This window comes from Watersipora subatra, chromosome 6, assembly GCF_963576615.1.
Source record: "Watersipora subatra chromosome 6, tzWatSuba1.1, whole genome shotgun sequence".
In the NCBI taxonomy this organism is placed as follows: domain Eukaryota; kingdom Metazoa; phylum Bryozoa; class Gymnolaemata; order Cheilostomatida; family Watersiporidae; genus Watersipora; species Watersipora subatra.
In genome coordinates, this window is record NC_088713.1 from 51,914,524 (window position 1) to 51,929,566 (window position 15,043).

General features: G+C 41.1%; 2 protein-coding genes across 2 annotated transcripts in view; one reads left to right on the forward strand and one right to left on the reverse strand.

Annotated features, from left to right (window-relative positions):
* Positions 1–15,043, reverse strand: part of LOC137398346 (ankyrin repeat domain-containing protein 24-like) — a 135,767-nt gene that overhangs the window by 80,475 nt on the left and 40,249 nt on the right. The window lies entirely within an intron of this gene.
* LOC137398810 (uncharacterized) lies at positions 13,223–15,043 on the forward strand. The gene is made up of 2 exons (XM_068084988.1): positions 13,223–13,892; positions 14,493–15,043. Exons 1-2 carry the CDS (start codon positions 13,223–13,225, stop codon positions 15,041–15,043), a joined length of 1,221 nt encoding a protein of 406 aa, XP_067941089.1.

Genomic DNA, 15,043 nt, shown 5'->3' on the forward strand with positions numbered 1-15,043 from the left:
TTCCCATTACAATGGTAATAGCTTGCGGTGCTATCATCGGTGATTTGCGACAGGTATGGAAACCAGGCTTTAGCGAGCCAGCAGTGGCTGTTGATCTGCAGTATGAACTTCACACTAATGTGTGGTTGCTGAAAGAATGAGCATTCACTGCATGCATGAAGGGCTGGCTTCAGGTCATGTGTCATGGCAGATGGCAGTGGGCACTGTGCAGTACATGCTCAATTGTGTGTGGTAGCAGTAAATGTCTACTGCGCATTAGAAGTTGCAATGCTCAGCAAAGTTACAGCATGCTACACTGTAATGACACAGGTAATAGGCAGTTATAATATAGATGTCACCTATCAAAAACTAATAGAGATGAATGAAGATAATTGTAAACATAGATGTAACCTATCAACCAATAGAGATGAATGAAGAGTCATAAACATAGATGTAACCAATCGAAAACTAAAAGAAGTGAACGAAGATATTTGTAAACATAGATGTAACCTATCAACCAATAGAGATGAATGAAGAGTCATAAATATAGATGTAACCAATCAAAAACTAAAAGAAGTGAATGAAGATATTTGTAAACATAGATGTAACCTATCTGAAACAAAGAGATGAATTAAAATAGTGATCAACATTAAAGCCTGGTTTCCATATGACAGCGCAAAGATCGTGCGAGGCCCAGTGATCGTGCACAATGCATTTCTTGGGCTGTGATGCAGTGTTTCCATATTGTGTGTAGGCGCCATGTTTGTATTGGACCGGCTAAATAATTTCCTTACTTTTTCGTAGGAGAGACAGATTTCTTCGGAAAAACAGCCCTCCGTTGCGAAATTGCACTGTCATAGGAAAACCAGGCTTACTCTTTCGTACGGGAGACTGATTTCTTCGGAAAACAGCCGTCCGTTTGAATTGTGGCATAGGTTGAACAGGTCTAGGGGTGTATTATGGGATACATCACCGCCAGCACCCATCGCAATGATCTATTCTGTTGGATCCTTGCGATCAGCGTACGCACGTCGCGCTATCGTCCCGCATTGACGTTTCCATATCACAGCTGGCCTACGCACGATGTCGTGCGCCTTGTTGCGCGCCTAGCGCTGTCATATGGAAACCAGGCTTAAGGACTGGTTTCAAATCATGTGTCATGGAAGTAAATGTATGGTAGATGGCAGTAGGCACTGTGCAGTAAAAATTGTAAGTGGAGGTCATAATGCTCTGCCAAATTGCACCATGCTACGCTGTAATGACTCAGGTAACAGGGCAGTCCTAATATAGATGTAGCCATTCAAAAACAAATAGAGATTAATGAAAAGAGTCGTAAACATAGATGTAACTCTCAGAAACAAAGAGAGATGAATGTAGATAGTCATAAACATAGATGTAACCTATCAGAAAGATGTAACCTATCAGAAACAAATAAAGATGAATGAAGATAGTCATAAACATAGATGTAACCTACCAGAAACAAAGAGAGATGAATGTAGATAGTCATGTGATGAAAATGATTGTAAACTCTGAGTGGTCAACTGATCACAGTCAATAACTCAGGTTGAGGTTTGAAATGATAAGTTGATACAAGATACATTTGTAGATGTAGCGAGTGATGGGTGTAGTTGATGGAGTTGTCCACTCTATTATGCTTAAGTAAATGTATTAATGACTTGAGTTGAACCAACATGAAATTGCCTTCTCTATTGCTAATAGCAATATACAGCAATAACGTCCATGTATTCACACTATTTCATATAAAAATAGACTGAGTTAATAATCGTACACAAAAGTCTACAATAAAATTCAATCCTTAAGTATTTTGCTTTATTAATTTCTGACCTCTTTTCCTACTTTCCTTATTTCCTTTATTAATTTGTGGCCTGCCTTCCTACTTTTCTACAGAGCACAACAACTACAAGATGTTCTCAGTGGGTAACTACAACAATGTTATCCAGAAAAGACCTTAAAATAACTTATATAATTTTATTTATGTGAATATCTATATAGAAAGTATAGCTCGGTTGGTAGGGGAGTTCACTGGTGACCGTGAGATCCCAGCTACCACTGCTCCCTTTCCTAGCTACCCGGTAGCTGAACCAGGACAAGGCAGTAATAAATGGGCTACTGATTAAAAGGATTAAATGGACTCTGTCTGATAATATGAACCTAATGGAGTGCTAGTTCGTGAGAAACTTTAAGAAGTTGGGTAACATCTGTGAATGGAAACTTGTCCAGAATTGCCTCTGACTGCTTAACAACTTGTTGTCTAGAGTAACAATATAGTCAGGAGACAGATGATATCAGAACTTGAGATGGATGCAGCCAGAGAACAGAAGACCCAAGTTACCTCTATGAAAGAGGAATGTGTGTCTACGTACACCATGAATAAGATGCACGCCATGACATGTGTTGACTCACACATTGATAAAGACATGTACATTGAACCTGACACCCTTGATATAACGAGTGAGAGAGCTGCTACTGACCTCATGGTGAGAGTTTAAGATCGACTCAAGTTCCTGCAGTTTCTGTTTATTTGTAGAGTTCTACAATGTTTCTTCTTAGCATCTCTTTTACTTGCTGGTACCTCCTAGCAAGGTCACTGCAACGCGCACTTAATGTATAGAAATGTAAGTATGTTCAAGTGTGTGACATCACAGCTGGTCCATACTCTGGTAATTACCGATGGTAGAGAAGAGAACCAAGCATGCTAACTGTTCTTAGGAGAAAGAGATTGACAAATATCAAGCAAACATTCACTCATGGTCAGAGTTGGTAGGGACGCGTGAAGGTCAAAGAATCACAACAAATTTAAAGTGAGCTACCAAAGCAGTGCAATCACTAGAAATGAATAAACTGGAATTTGACTGTTCAATGAGATTTTCGTTAATTGCAAAAGTGCATTCCACAACCTTGCTCATAAAGATGGAGTTAATATGGGCTAACAATCCACAAATTTTGTAGATAAACGATCTGCTCGGATTAGCTAATCATCTGATAATCATTAGTATCAAACCCATCAGTACTTGTACTAGTATTTGGTAGTGAACTTTCTACTCATCCTTTTTTCTGCATAGTTCATGAAAATCAAAGGTCAAATTAGGGTCATCCTAAATTAGTGAAACGTAACAAATAGTCATTTGAATTTATTTTGCCCACAGGAAGGGAAACTTTAAAAATAAACTTGCCTAGCAAGGTGTTAAAGGAATTGTGATGGTACTTGATAATGATAAACTCGATACTTCACAGACTGCAGCAACAGGGTGACAATACCTTAATCAATTACACTCCAGTGTCTGATATTAGAGAGAAAGGCTGTTGTTAAGATTGAGCAAGGTGTGCTAGAGTCATTTGTTCTGTTGTTGCCCTACTGGCCGTCTGTGGTTTGAATTCGAGTCTGAGGTCACCGCACTTCCTGAGAGTTAAGTGTGCTGCACTGATTGCCTGACGCCTGCCGGCCAATCACGATGGGTTTGGGTAACAAGCAACTTGGGTGGTATTTTTTTTGATGGGAAACAGTTGAACTTAGCAAGCCAAACAAACAGATAGCATACAAGTTACTGATACACGGAATCAAATCTAAATGGGATTATCAGAGAACAGGTTAGCTTCTCTTTTATACATTATTATTGTTTTGCTGTTTGTTCATTAATATTACGCTACTGCTAATTAGTAATTTGATATATAATTTCAAGTTATTATGCCATATTATATCTTGTACTATCCTGTATTTTTAACCTTACAGGTTTCACGGTTTTATAAAATAAAGAACAAAATCAGTGAAATCAATCCTCACACGTAATCCCACTAACAGAAGTTTTTGAGTTTGACGAAAACTCTACAGTGAAACCTCGTCCTCCACACACAGAAGAGTGAGGATATGAAGAAACAGCTGCTCTGCTAGCAGGCCTAAAGAGCTAAACGCAAGATTAACCAACTGTCTAACCAGCCACAGTGTATAGGAAAAATACACAAGAGCTAAACACGAGATAAACCAACTGCCTAACCAGCCACAGTGTATAGGAAAAATACACAAGAGCTAAACACAAGATAAACCAACTGCCTAATCAGCCACAGTGTATAGGAAAAATACACAAGAGCTAAACAAAAGTTCAACTAATTGGAACATAAAAGAAAGGACACAGTTAAGCTAAACAAAGTCAATCTGCCACAGTGTACAAACATACACAAGAGCAGCAAACCAGAAACTCTCAAGCTAGTCAACCGGCCGCAGTGTGCAACGAAACGACACAAGAGCCAAACAAACAGGAATCAGCCACAGTGTATGAGAAATCTACACAAGAGCTAAACAGTTGCAGCGAATAAGATAAACTAAATAACACCAGAACCTCTCAAGATAGTCAACCAGCCACAGTGTATAATCAAGGAGCCTACACAAGAGCTAAATGAACAATTGCGACGAGTAACAACAAACTGTATCCATCACAACTATTCCAGAGCAGACCGATAAACTGTAAACAACAATACCAGCTATAATACCTCTAACAGTGACAATTTTCTACCAGGTGAAATAGGAAAGGTAAACAGCCCACATCAAAGACCGGTAAGATCTGACTAAACCACACTATCTAATAATAGCAACGTGATAGGCCTACGTAACAAGATATCCGTGATTCAACCGGCAGTAAGTGAATGACCCTTATTAGTTGTACAACATTGACAATACTTGATTAAGAAATCAGTCAACTTATTAGATTAAGTCTTTAACTTGAACCTTGAATTACTGGAATTTTTGAATTTATTGGAAATTTTTCATTGAGAATTGTAAACCATCTATAGTTGCTTGGGACCCAGATCTATTGCCTTGGCTAACGGCATTGTGTTGGGTTATTACCGGTGGCATGGCTGATGCTACGGAGGTCAGATGCATCGCGGGATTCAGGAGGTAGTGGGGAGGACTTAGCCTTTGGTACACCTTGTGAAATCTCTAGCACTCCACCTGATCACACTAATCAAACCATGCTTGTAGCTAGCGCGCCAGAACAAGGCGCACGATCAAAGCGAATACAGAAACTTTCTAATATTGGCAGAGAAAGCAAAATCTCAGAATTAAACCTCAAACTCATGAAACTAATTATGAGCCAGTACAAATACATTGATAACAGGCAACGTGAGTTAGCGGAAGGAGCTTCACTTGACTTTTTGTGTGATGTTTATGATACCATAGAGGCTAAGATTGTGGAGGTGTGCAGTATGTATGATGAGTTAAACGTGCTTTGTAATACACATTCAGATTCCAATAAAATGATTGAAAAAATAAAACCCATGTATAATGATTTGGTAAACGCAGCAGAAGCCTTGAAAACATCTATCGACAAGCTAATTGATGAACTAGAGGAGCAGGAAGCAGAAGAGGCTCAACAAAAAATCGAACAAGCCAACAGAGAGATCGAGGAGCAAGCCAAACTGTTGGAGGAGCTTGTCCAACAGAGACAGATGAATCCTATTCAACCACCCACGCTCAGATCAGCACCACTTACACGTTCTCAGGTGAGGGAAACAGGACCTACCCAATCAGAGCAACTCAGGAATGAACCACTAAACAATGAGTCTCCACAATCAACCACTGACACAGAGCAACGGCTATCCCTTACTGCCACAAGCGACGTCGAAGAAAGAGGAACCAATATTCCACTGCACCTAGACAAGAGAGAAAAAATCACACTCTCACCAAGACATAGTTCGGTTTCCAGCGAGCCCGGATCCTCAGCTGTGGAACAATTGACTGCCAGCCTAACAGCAGCCTTTGGAGGATTTAGAAATTCGGTCGAGCCTGCAGTATTTGAGGGAAATGTATTGGAATACAACGATTGGGAAGTTGACCTAGATACTTACCTACGCGTCGAACGAATAGAGGGAAATCACAGACTCCGACATTTAAAGAAGTTTCTTGGAGGACCAGCTAAAACATGTGTAGAAGGCCACTTTGCCACCAACACTAGCGAGGCCTACCTGGCTGCTAGAGCAACTGTAGTGGCCATAGGCTTGTAAGTTATACTGAATATATTTTCGTAGAACTGCAATCAAAAAAAAAGTAGACATGAAAATGGAACGAGCATTAAAACTCAAAGTACAGATACACAGAACAAATAACAAACAACAAGTACACAAAAACTCACTATTCATGAATTATTAACTAACAAAAATAATAAACAAATTACTAACCTTATTGGACTGGTAGCCTACTTCCACTAATACAACTGTTAATCAGACACTGAGGATTTGAACTGACCATTTGGTCCTGTCCTGGATGCAACACCGGGCAAGCTGACGGCTAATCCCGAAGCCCACAAGCGTTAGTCCAGCCCTAAGCTGTTGGCTATCCAAGCCGCAACACTCCCCCCAAACTGCCAGTCAAGGGGTACTACCAGAACAAGACCACAGACAAAAAAACATGAAAACCCAGACAAGACCTAAGGCCTATCAAAAAAAGGAGACAACCCAAGTTAACTGTTGCATTAATTTTCTAACAATAACACCATCTTATGGATTGGTCTCTCCACGATTATACCCCCTTGAGAACTGGATTTGGAAACTTGCACCTTAGCTTTCCGTACTAGACCATCTCTACCCGGTAGGAGTTCGACTATTTTGGCCATACTCCAGTCAGATCGACAGACTGACTCGTCTTTGAGCAAGACAATATCTCCTACCTTCAGGTTTCGTTTTGTCCCTTGCCATTTAGACCGGTTCTGCAGAGCCTGCAAATACTCAGATTTCCAGCGAGACCAAAACAGGTCGACCAAGTGTTGCACACGTCTCCAACGTTTTCGAGCGTACATGTCAGCACTAGTGAACACTCCTGGTGGGGGTTGCACCATTTCCGGTTTAATCATAAGTAGATGGTTTGGTGTGAGAGGTTCAACATCATCTTCAATGTTAGAAATAGGACGACTGTTCACAATGGACATGGTCTCATAAAATAAGGTCCTAATTGATGCACTATCTAGCTTGTCGTGATTCTGCAGAAGAATTCCGTTGATTACGTTTCTAAACACCCTGATCAGTCTTTCCCAGACTCCACCCATATGACTTGCACTAGGAGAATTGAAGACAAAGTCACAGTTTCTGTCAAGAAGAAAGCTCTTAATATGATCTTGGCTCATTTCCTTGAAAGCCTTGGCTAGCTCATTTGCCGCCCCAACAAAGTTTGAGCCTCTATCACATCGTATATGAGATACATTGCCACGTAAGGCAATAAAGCATCTTAAAGAGTTAATAAAGGCATCTGTCGACATATCATCTACTAATTCCACGTGCACTGCACGACTCTGGAGACAAACAAAGATGACACCATACTTCTTCAGAGACTTCCTGCCTTCCTTCACAAAAAAGGGACCAAAGCAGTCCAGTCCTACCTGCATGAAAGGTGAAGATGGGTCTGTTCTGTCAGAGGGCAAATCTGCCATCTTTTGCACTTCAGTATTTCGTCTAAGACGGCGACATGCGACACAATTGTGAATGACTGCCGAGACTACCGATCTGCTGGAGACTATCCAGTATCCAGCAGACCGGATAGCTGCCATTGTTGTCGTCCTACCTTGATGTGCAGCCTTTCTGTGGTAGTGTTCAGTAATTAGTCTGGTGATATGTCCTTCTCTTGGTAGAACAATAGGATGTTTCTCTCCATAGAGCATAGAAGAGAATTTCATTCTACCACCAACACGAATGACTCCATTCTCATCAATGAAAGGATCTAATCTCCACATTGAGCCTGATCGTTCAACCATCTTATCCCTCGTTAGTTTGTCATAGTCCTTTTGCATGGTAGCTCGTTGCACTGAACTTATCAGCCATATTTTGGTACGTTCCAGCAACTCAACATTGAGATGAACATGATATTTAAGTCTACTTTTAATGGTACCATAAACCAAGGCAGCACAGCGAACCGCAGAAGTCCATCGTGAGAATTTTTCAAGTGTTGAGTATAGCAGATTGAGTATCAGAGTTGATCACATGAAGGTATGCTGGATTTTTTAACTTTACTTCTGGATCATCATCATGAACCAAGAACTCTGCAGGATTCTTCGCTGAAAAATCTTTTTGCAATAGGAATTCAGGCCCCGACAACCAGAAAGATTTTAGAAATGAAGAGGCTTCAAGACCTCGAGAAGCAAAATCAGCAGGGTTTGATTGGCTTTCAACCCAGTTCCATTGAGTGGTAGGGGTAAGTTGTCGGATTTGGGCAACTCTGTTTGCAACAAAAACATGGAAGCGCTTTGACTCATTTGCTAGGTAACCTAATACAATCTTAGAGTCAGTCCACAAAAAAACCCTCACAGTGCAAAACATCAAGCTCTGCCTGAAGATATGCATGTTGCTTGGCAGCAAGCACTCCTGCTTGTAGTTCAAGGCGTGGTATGGTGGTTACTTTGAGAGGTGCTACTCTAGATTTGCCCATGAGAAAGGAACAGCAGACGTTTCCAAACCTGTCCTTCTGCCTCAAATAGGAACAAGCACCATACCCAATGGAACTAGCATCTGCAAATGTGTGTATTTGAGATAAGATGACACTCCCGCTGAGACTGGCTGGTTTGAGACACCTGGGAATTGAAATTCCGGACAGAGTTGAACTGACTTCTCCATTTCTTCCAGTTATCTTCAAGAGTTTTAGGTAATTCTTGATCCCATTCCAGCTTTTCCTTGCAAGCCATCTGGAGAATGTACCTTCCTTCTAACAATAGTGGGGAGAGAACACCAATGGGGTCAAAGATAGTCGCGATTCCCGATAGGACATTCCGTCTAGTGCAAGAACAGCAGTCGATTTTGAAGTCAAATTGAAATGTGTCTGTGTCTAGACACCATTGAATACCCAAGGTTCTCTCTATTGCAGGAAGCAGTGAGTACGATGAATTGGGTTCACTGGCCCAATCTTCCTTGGGAAAGGCTTGCATCACCTGTCTCTCATTTGAAAGAAGTTTATGAACTCGAACATTTCCCTTCATGCAAATAGACTGAGTTGCCTTGACTAGGTTGATGGCTTCAGAAATAGTGGGTACACTTATCAGGCCATCGTCTACATAAAAGTTTCTATGAATGAAAGATCCAGCAGAAAAATCTTTTTTGCATAGTCAGAAGCTAGTTGCTTAAGAGCAAATTTGGCTACTGCAGGGGAGGAGCGTGCTCCAAATAGGTGCACACACATTCTGTAGACTACTATCTTGGTAGGATCAGTGGGACTAAACCACAGGAATCTCAAGTAGTCCCGATACTTGGGCAGCACCTTGAAGCGATGATACATTTTTTCTATATCACAAGCTACCGCTACGTGTTCTAGCCTAAATCTTGTTAGTACTCCGAGTAAATCATTGTTCAAGTCAGGGCCCTGCAAAAGGTACTCGTTCAAGCTGATACCTTGATATTCCGCACTACAGTCAAATACTACACGTAGTTTGTTTTTCTTTTTGTGATATACACCATGATGTGGTATATACCAGCATGGACCAGCTGCAGAACTCGAAGCGATTTCGGCTTCCCCACGAGAAATTATGCCGTTCATGAACTCCTTGTAATCTCTTTCAAAGGACGCTGATTTGGCAAATTTGGACTGAAGACAGTGAAGTCTGCGCAGAACGACCTTGTAGTTATGGGCACTCAAATTAACCCCTTGTTTTAAGGGAAGGGGTAGGTAGTAGTAGCCATCGTTAAGCTGCACCACTTCTTTATTCATTATCGACAGAAAAGCCATATCTTCCTGTGAAACAAAATCATCTTTGACAGGCACACTGAAATCACCTTCTAATTTCTTCAGAAGTTCGGAAGAAGTTAATTCCTCCGAGCTTATTCGGTGTGAGAGAGTTGAGTGAATGGACTTTGGTTGTTTCTGAATGCTGGGTGTAAAGGAACCTACTAAGCACCAACCTAGGGCTGTCTTTACTGCATATGGTAAATTTCCTTTGGCTGGTATGAATTCAACTGGAGATAGAGCTCTGCTACAATTATAGCCTATCAGTAGACCAACACCGCAATCTAGAAGTGGTGGTATTTGATCTGCAATGCGATGTAGGTGTGGTATTCTTTGAGCTAATTTATTAGTTGGTATGTGATCAATGTTATGTGGAATTGAATCCCTAGTGTAACATGTAGAGATATCAATGCTTTCTTTAGAGGTATACCCTCTGATAATTATATCAGTAAGTTTGTCACATTTTACATTTGAGCCTTGGCTTGTCATAGTTGATATTTTTAAAGTCGTAGGAGTAATACTGTTTGATTTGAGCTGCCTAGCGACTTCATTGGTTATAAATGTAACATCAGATTGAGTGTCTAACAATGCATATGTCAGATGTTTTTTGCTGGGGTTTGAGCATGTGGAAACCCACACTGGAATTATCATGGTACAGAGTCCTGTGTTTTGCATGCTCCTTGCAGCTGAGTTGCAGTGTGCATTATTAGCATGCTGATTGTTGTTCACAATTTCCTGAGTTTTTGTTTTGCTTCTATGTAGTATGGTGGCATGCCTTCCACCACATTGGTCGCATAACTTATTCACTCTGCACTGGTTAGCGAAGTGATTCTGTGACAAACACACAAAGCATAATCTTTTACTAGTCACTAAAGAATACTTGTCATCTATGGGCAGTTGCTCAAACTTGGGACACTGTGCCAGTTTGTGAGATATTGAGTTGCACATTGCACATGGTTCGGCATCTGACAGACTGATATCCCGATGAGTCACGGCAGATGCAAGAGCATGGTGACGCCTTTGATCGGTATTGTGGCCTCTTGGCTGTGGGGTTGGCCTAAGAGACTGTAGTGAGGTAACAGGATTGCAGGCTATATCTGCTTCTAACCTAATGAAATTTTCAAACTCCGAAAATGGAGGAAAACAATTGTGAGCAATCTGGTATTTTGAGGCGTTGCGATTCCACAAATTAACAAGCCAATCTGGCAGTAGACACAACATCTTTCGGTTTTCTCGGTTGTCATCTAGAAGTTTTAGCTCAGGTATCTCAAACATAGCAGCTTTACACTGCCCAAGGAAGTCAGAAAATCTGCGAAGTGCTGCACCATCTCGTGCGGAAATCTTTGGCCAGTTTTCCAGCCTTGTACGGAAAGCCTCCGATATAACAAAACTGTTTCCATAGCGCCTATCTAGCACTGCCTGGGCATCTGAGTATGCACTTCTTGAATCTAAGGTAAAATAACCGCTGATAGCCTCAGCAGCTTCACCTGAGACATACCTTTGAAGGTAGAATAGGTTTTCCCTGTCTGACAAACCTCTATCCACAATCATAGCATTAAAAGCCTTTTTCCAGTCCTTGTATTTAATGGTTTCTCCTGTGAATACAGGTGGTTCTGGGGTGGGCAATTTTGACATTGCGAGCGACTGAGTGAAGGCTTTAATCATATCACTAAGCTGTATATTAGTGGCTTCTGTACCGCTATTATTGTTGCAATTAGAAGAATAACAACTTATTGCTTGACTGTTCTGATCATTATCTGGTACATTTCTGTTGTTTGAAAGGTCATGACCTAATTGACTGCTAAATTTAGTTAATGACTTTCTAGGAGCAGGTTTTGGTGCCACATTAGGTGAACTAGACTTATGAGAGTTGTCAGAACTAGTTATAGGCATGTACACACTTTGTCTAGGGACAGGCGTTGGTTTGTTTATCCTGCCATGGTCACCAAGAGTAAGTTCCATTGGAATGTTTGTCATGCTGTTTTCACTTTCCCTTATGAGATCGCTATCAGTAGTAGACTGTGGTAAAAATCTGACTGATGGTTGTTCGATTTTTCTAATAAATATATCACCAGGTGTCTTATTTGGCTGCGCACCACTTTGTGGTGTTGATGTCATATTTTTTGTGGGTTTAATAATGCTGTGTAGTCTAGTCATCTCAAGTTCAATTTTTGATATTTCAATTTTAGCAGTTTTAATTTGGTTATCAATTTCACATTTGGTATTATAAAGAGCTATCCTTTGAATTAGCTCAGCCTTGGTGCCATGCACAGGTAATTTTAGTTTAGATAACATTGATTGAAGCTCAAATTTCCGTAGGCCTCTAAGCCCATCTAGACTTGCATTCGATGCCATAATCCCACTCTAGCAGCAGCCCTACAATGGAGCTCGGCCAGGACCGCGGCAAGCAAGCACAGCCAACCAAAACTCAAGGCAAGAAGAAACGCAAGCGAACACCAAGGACAGCACGCCAGCAGTGCCAACTCGCTACAGACGAGGCCAAGACCAGCAATCATGAACCAAATCAAGTCAGTGTCTGACCAACAGTGAAGTACATAAGTGAATTTAGAAAAGTGTTAAGCACTCAAAATTATAGTAAATAAATGTTATGTTGTATGTATCAAGTTGATATAACGACCGGATACCTGAATTTTAATCCAACAGTACGATAAATTTGTGAGTTTTGTTGAAAGAAAATAATATATCAGTATTAAACTGGTTAAAAGGTCATTGACGCTTATGCATGATACGCGTCAATGACTAGTCAAGGATAAATAGTGATTAGAGGTAGAGTTCATCAAGGCCTTCAAGTAAAAGTGCGTTGCAAGGTTCATCAATGATGAGTGATTGCCTCTAATAATGATGGACGAGACCCAAGATTGATTATGTCCCTGATCTTCTGATGGAATAGATTATACATGTACATACATACAGTTTAGTATTGAGGCAGTGAAGGCTTCAGCCCTGGGTAGTTCATTAGCAGCTCTCTTATCTTGGTGGAGTTGCAGGCTTGCAGCAACATAGGAAGAACTAATTCAACCTTTTATAGATTTTCTATTTCATCTGACTTGGCAGTGGGATGATGGCAATGATTATCAATAAGTTCTACTGTAGTGGCCATAGGCTTGTAAGTTATACTGAATATATTTTCGTAGAACTGCAATCAAAAAAAAAAGTAGACATGAAAATGGAACGAGCATTAAAACTCAAAGTACAGATACACAGAACAAATAACAAACAACAAGTACACAAAAACTCACTATTCATGAATTATTAACTAACAAAAATAATAAACAAATTACTAACCTTATTGGACTGGTAGCCTACTTCCACTAATACAACTGTTAATCAGACACTGAGGATTTGAACTGACCATTTGGTCCTGTCCTGGATGCAACACCGGGCAAGCTGACGGCTAATCCCGAAGCCCACAAGCGTTAGTCCAGCCCTAAGCTGTTGGCTATCCAAGCCGCAACAGCAACATTGAAAGAGCGCTATGGAAATGAACACAACATTGCTCGATCATTCCGAATGAAACTAACGAACTGGCCAAGAATCTCTCCGAGAGATGGACAAGGGCTTAGAGAATTTGGAGATTTTCTTGGACACCTGAAAAGTGCAATGAGCTCAATCAAGACACTTCGAGTACTCGATGACTACCTGGAAAATGAAAAGATGGTCGAGAAGCTACCTGAATGGCTAAAACTGAAATGGATACGCCTTGTAGCTAAGGTCGAGTCCACCAAGGGACAATATCCTGACTTTCAAGAGTTTACGCAATTTATCAACGAAGAAGCACGCATAATGACATTGCCAATATGCCAATCACTGTCAAACCATGCCAACAAACCTAAAGAGAGAACGAGCTCGACAACTTCAAGCTCCCGATCATCCACAACTCAAGTTAAAGGAGTGCAACAACGAGAGAGGTCTACACCACATCCGAGAGCAATTAAAAGCTTTGTTACCACAACTGAAAGCAAAAAGGGATGTATTTGTTGCGGATTCACAAACCACAGCAGCTCGGATTGCTATCGATTGCAAGAAAGGACAAAGCCTGAAAAGGAAGAATTCATTCGCAAGAATGGGTTATGTTTCAAATGCCTGGAATCTGGGCACAGATCCAGGGATTGTGATAAGAGGCTAAAATGTCTCAAGTGCAAAAAGGGACACGCAACGGCCAACCACGAAAATAATTGGAGCGACAATCACTACCAAGAAAAAAGACCCTTAGGCAACAATCAGACCAACAAACCTGAAAACAAGGCTAAAACACCGCCCAAAGAAACTGAAGAGCAGAAGACTTTGAAAACTCATAGCACAAGCAAGATGCTAAACTGCCAAGCTACTGGATTGAAAAGCAGCTTAATAAGCATGGCTGTGCCAGTTTACATCTCAGTGGGTACAGGCAGAGAGATGCTCGTTTATGCTCTCCTCGACAACATGTCGGATGCATGTTACATATCAAAAGACGTTCTTAAAATGTTAGGAGCTAAGGCTAGTGAAACAGAAAGGAACGTGACTATTCACACCATCAACGGACCCGTCACAGAAGACATAGAGCGGTACGATGACATAATATTGCGCGGGTATTCTACCAACAGCTACGCACACATCAGTGCTTACAAGCGTGATGGAATATATTGCAATAAAGATCAACTACCGACAAATGAAAAGGCTAACAAACTCGACCACCTAAAAGACATTGCCAATCAGATACCCTCATTTCTTGATATCCCAGTTGGGCTTCTGATAGGGATGGACTCCACTGAAGTGATTCAACCACTTGAAACCAGACCAGCAACAAGTTGCAATGCTGGAAAAGCCTATGGTGTGAAGACACTGTTTGGGTGGACCATGTGCGGTGGGTCCATAAAATCAACGGAGAAGACCAGGGGCAGAGCAGCCTATAAAGCAAATATATCCAAAGAAATACAGCTACTCAGTATATTAGAACGGGACTTTCAAGAAACTAATGAGGAATCGTACGTCTCACAAGAGGACATGAAATTCATAAAAACACTCGAGTCCTCAACCATCCAAAATCAAGCTGGCAATTACATAATGCCACTGCCATTCAAATCAGAACTGCCCAAACTGCCTAACAACAGAAAGCAAGCACTGAGTCGCTTGGAGATCCTACTCCGGAAGTTTTCTACCAACCCTAAATACCAAGCAGAGTATGCGACTTTCATAGAAAATCTAATAGAGGCGGGGCATGCCGAAGAAGCACCCCCACAACAGCAAACGGACAGGTGTGGTACATACCCCATTTTGGGGTTAGACACAAACAGAAGCAAAAATTACGGGTGGTGTTCGACGCCAGTGCCAAGTTTGGCGGAGTTTCACTGA

Excerpts from the sequence above, each read along its gene's own strand:
- LOC137398810 (XM_068084988.1), top strand. The coding sequence starts at position 13,223 with ATGAAACTAACGAACTGGCCAAGAATCTCTCCGAGAGATGGACAAGGG. Across the intron at positions 13,893-14,492 it reads CAACCACGAAAATAATTGGA|CAACAAGTTGCAATGCTGGA; the intron begins GCGACAATCACT and ends AAACCAGACCAG.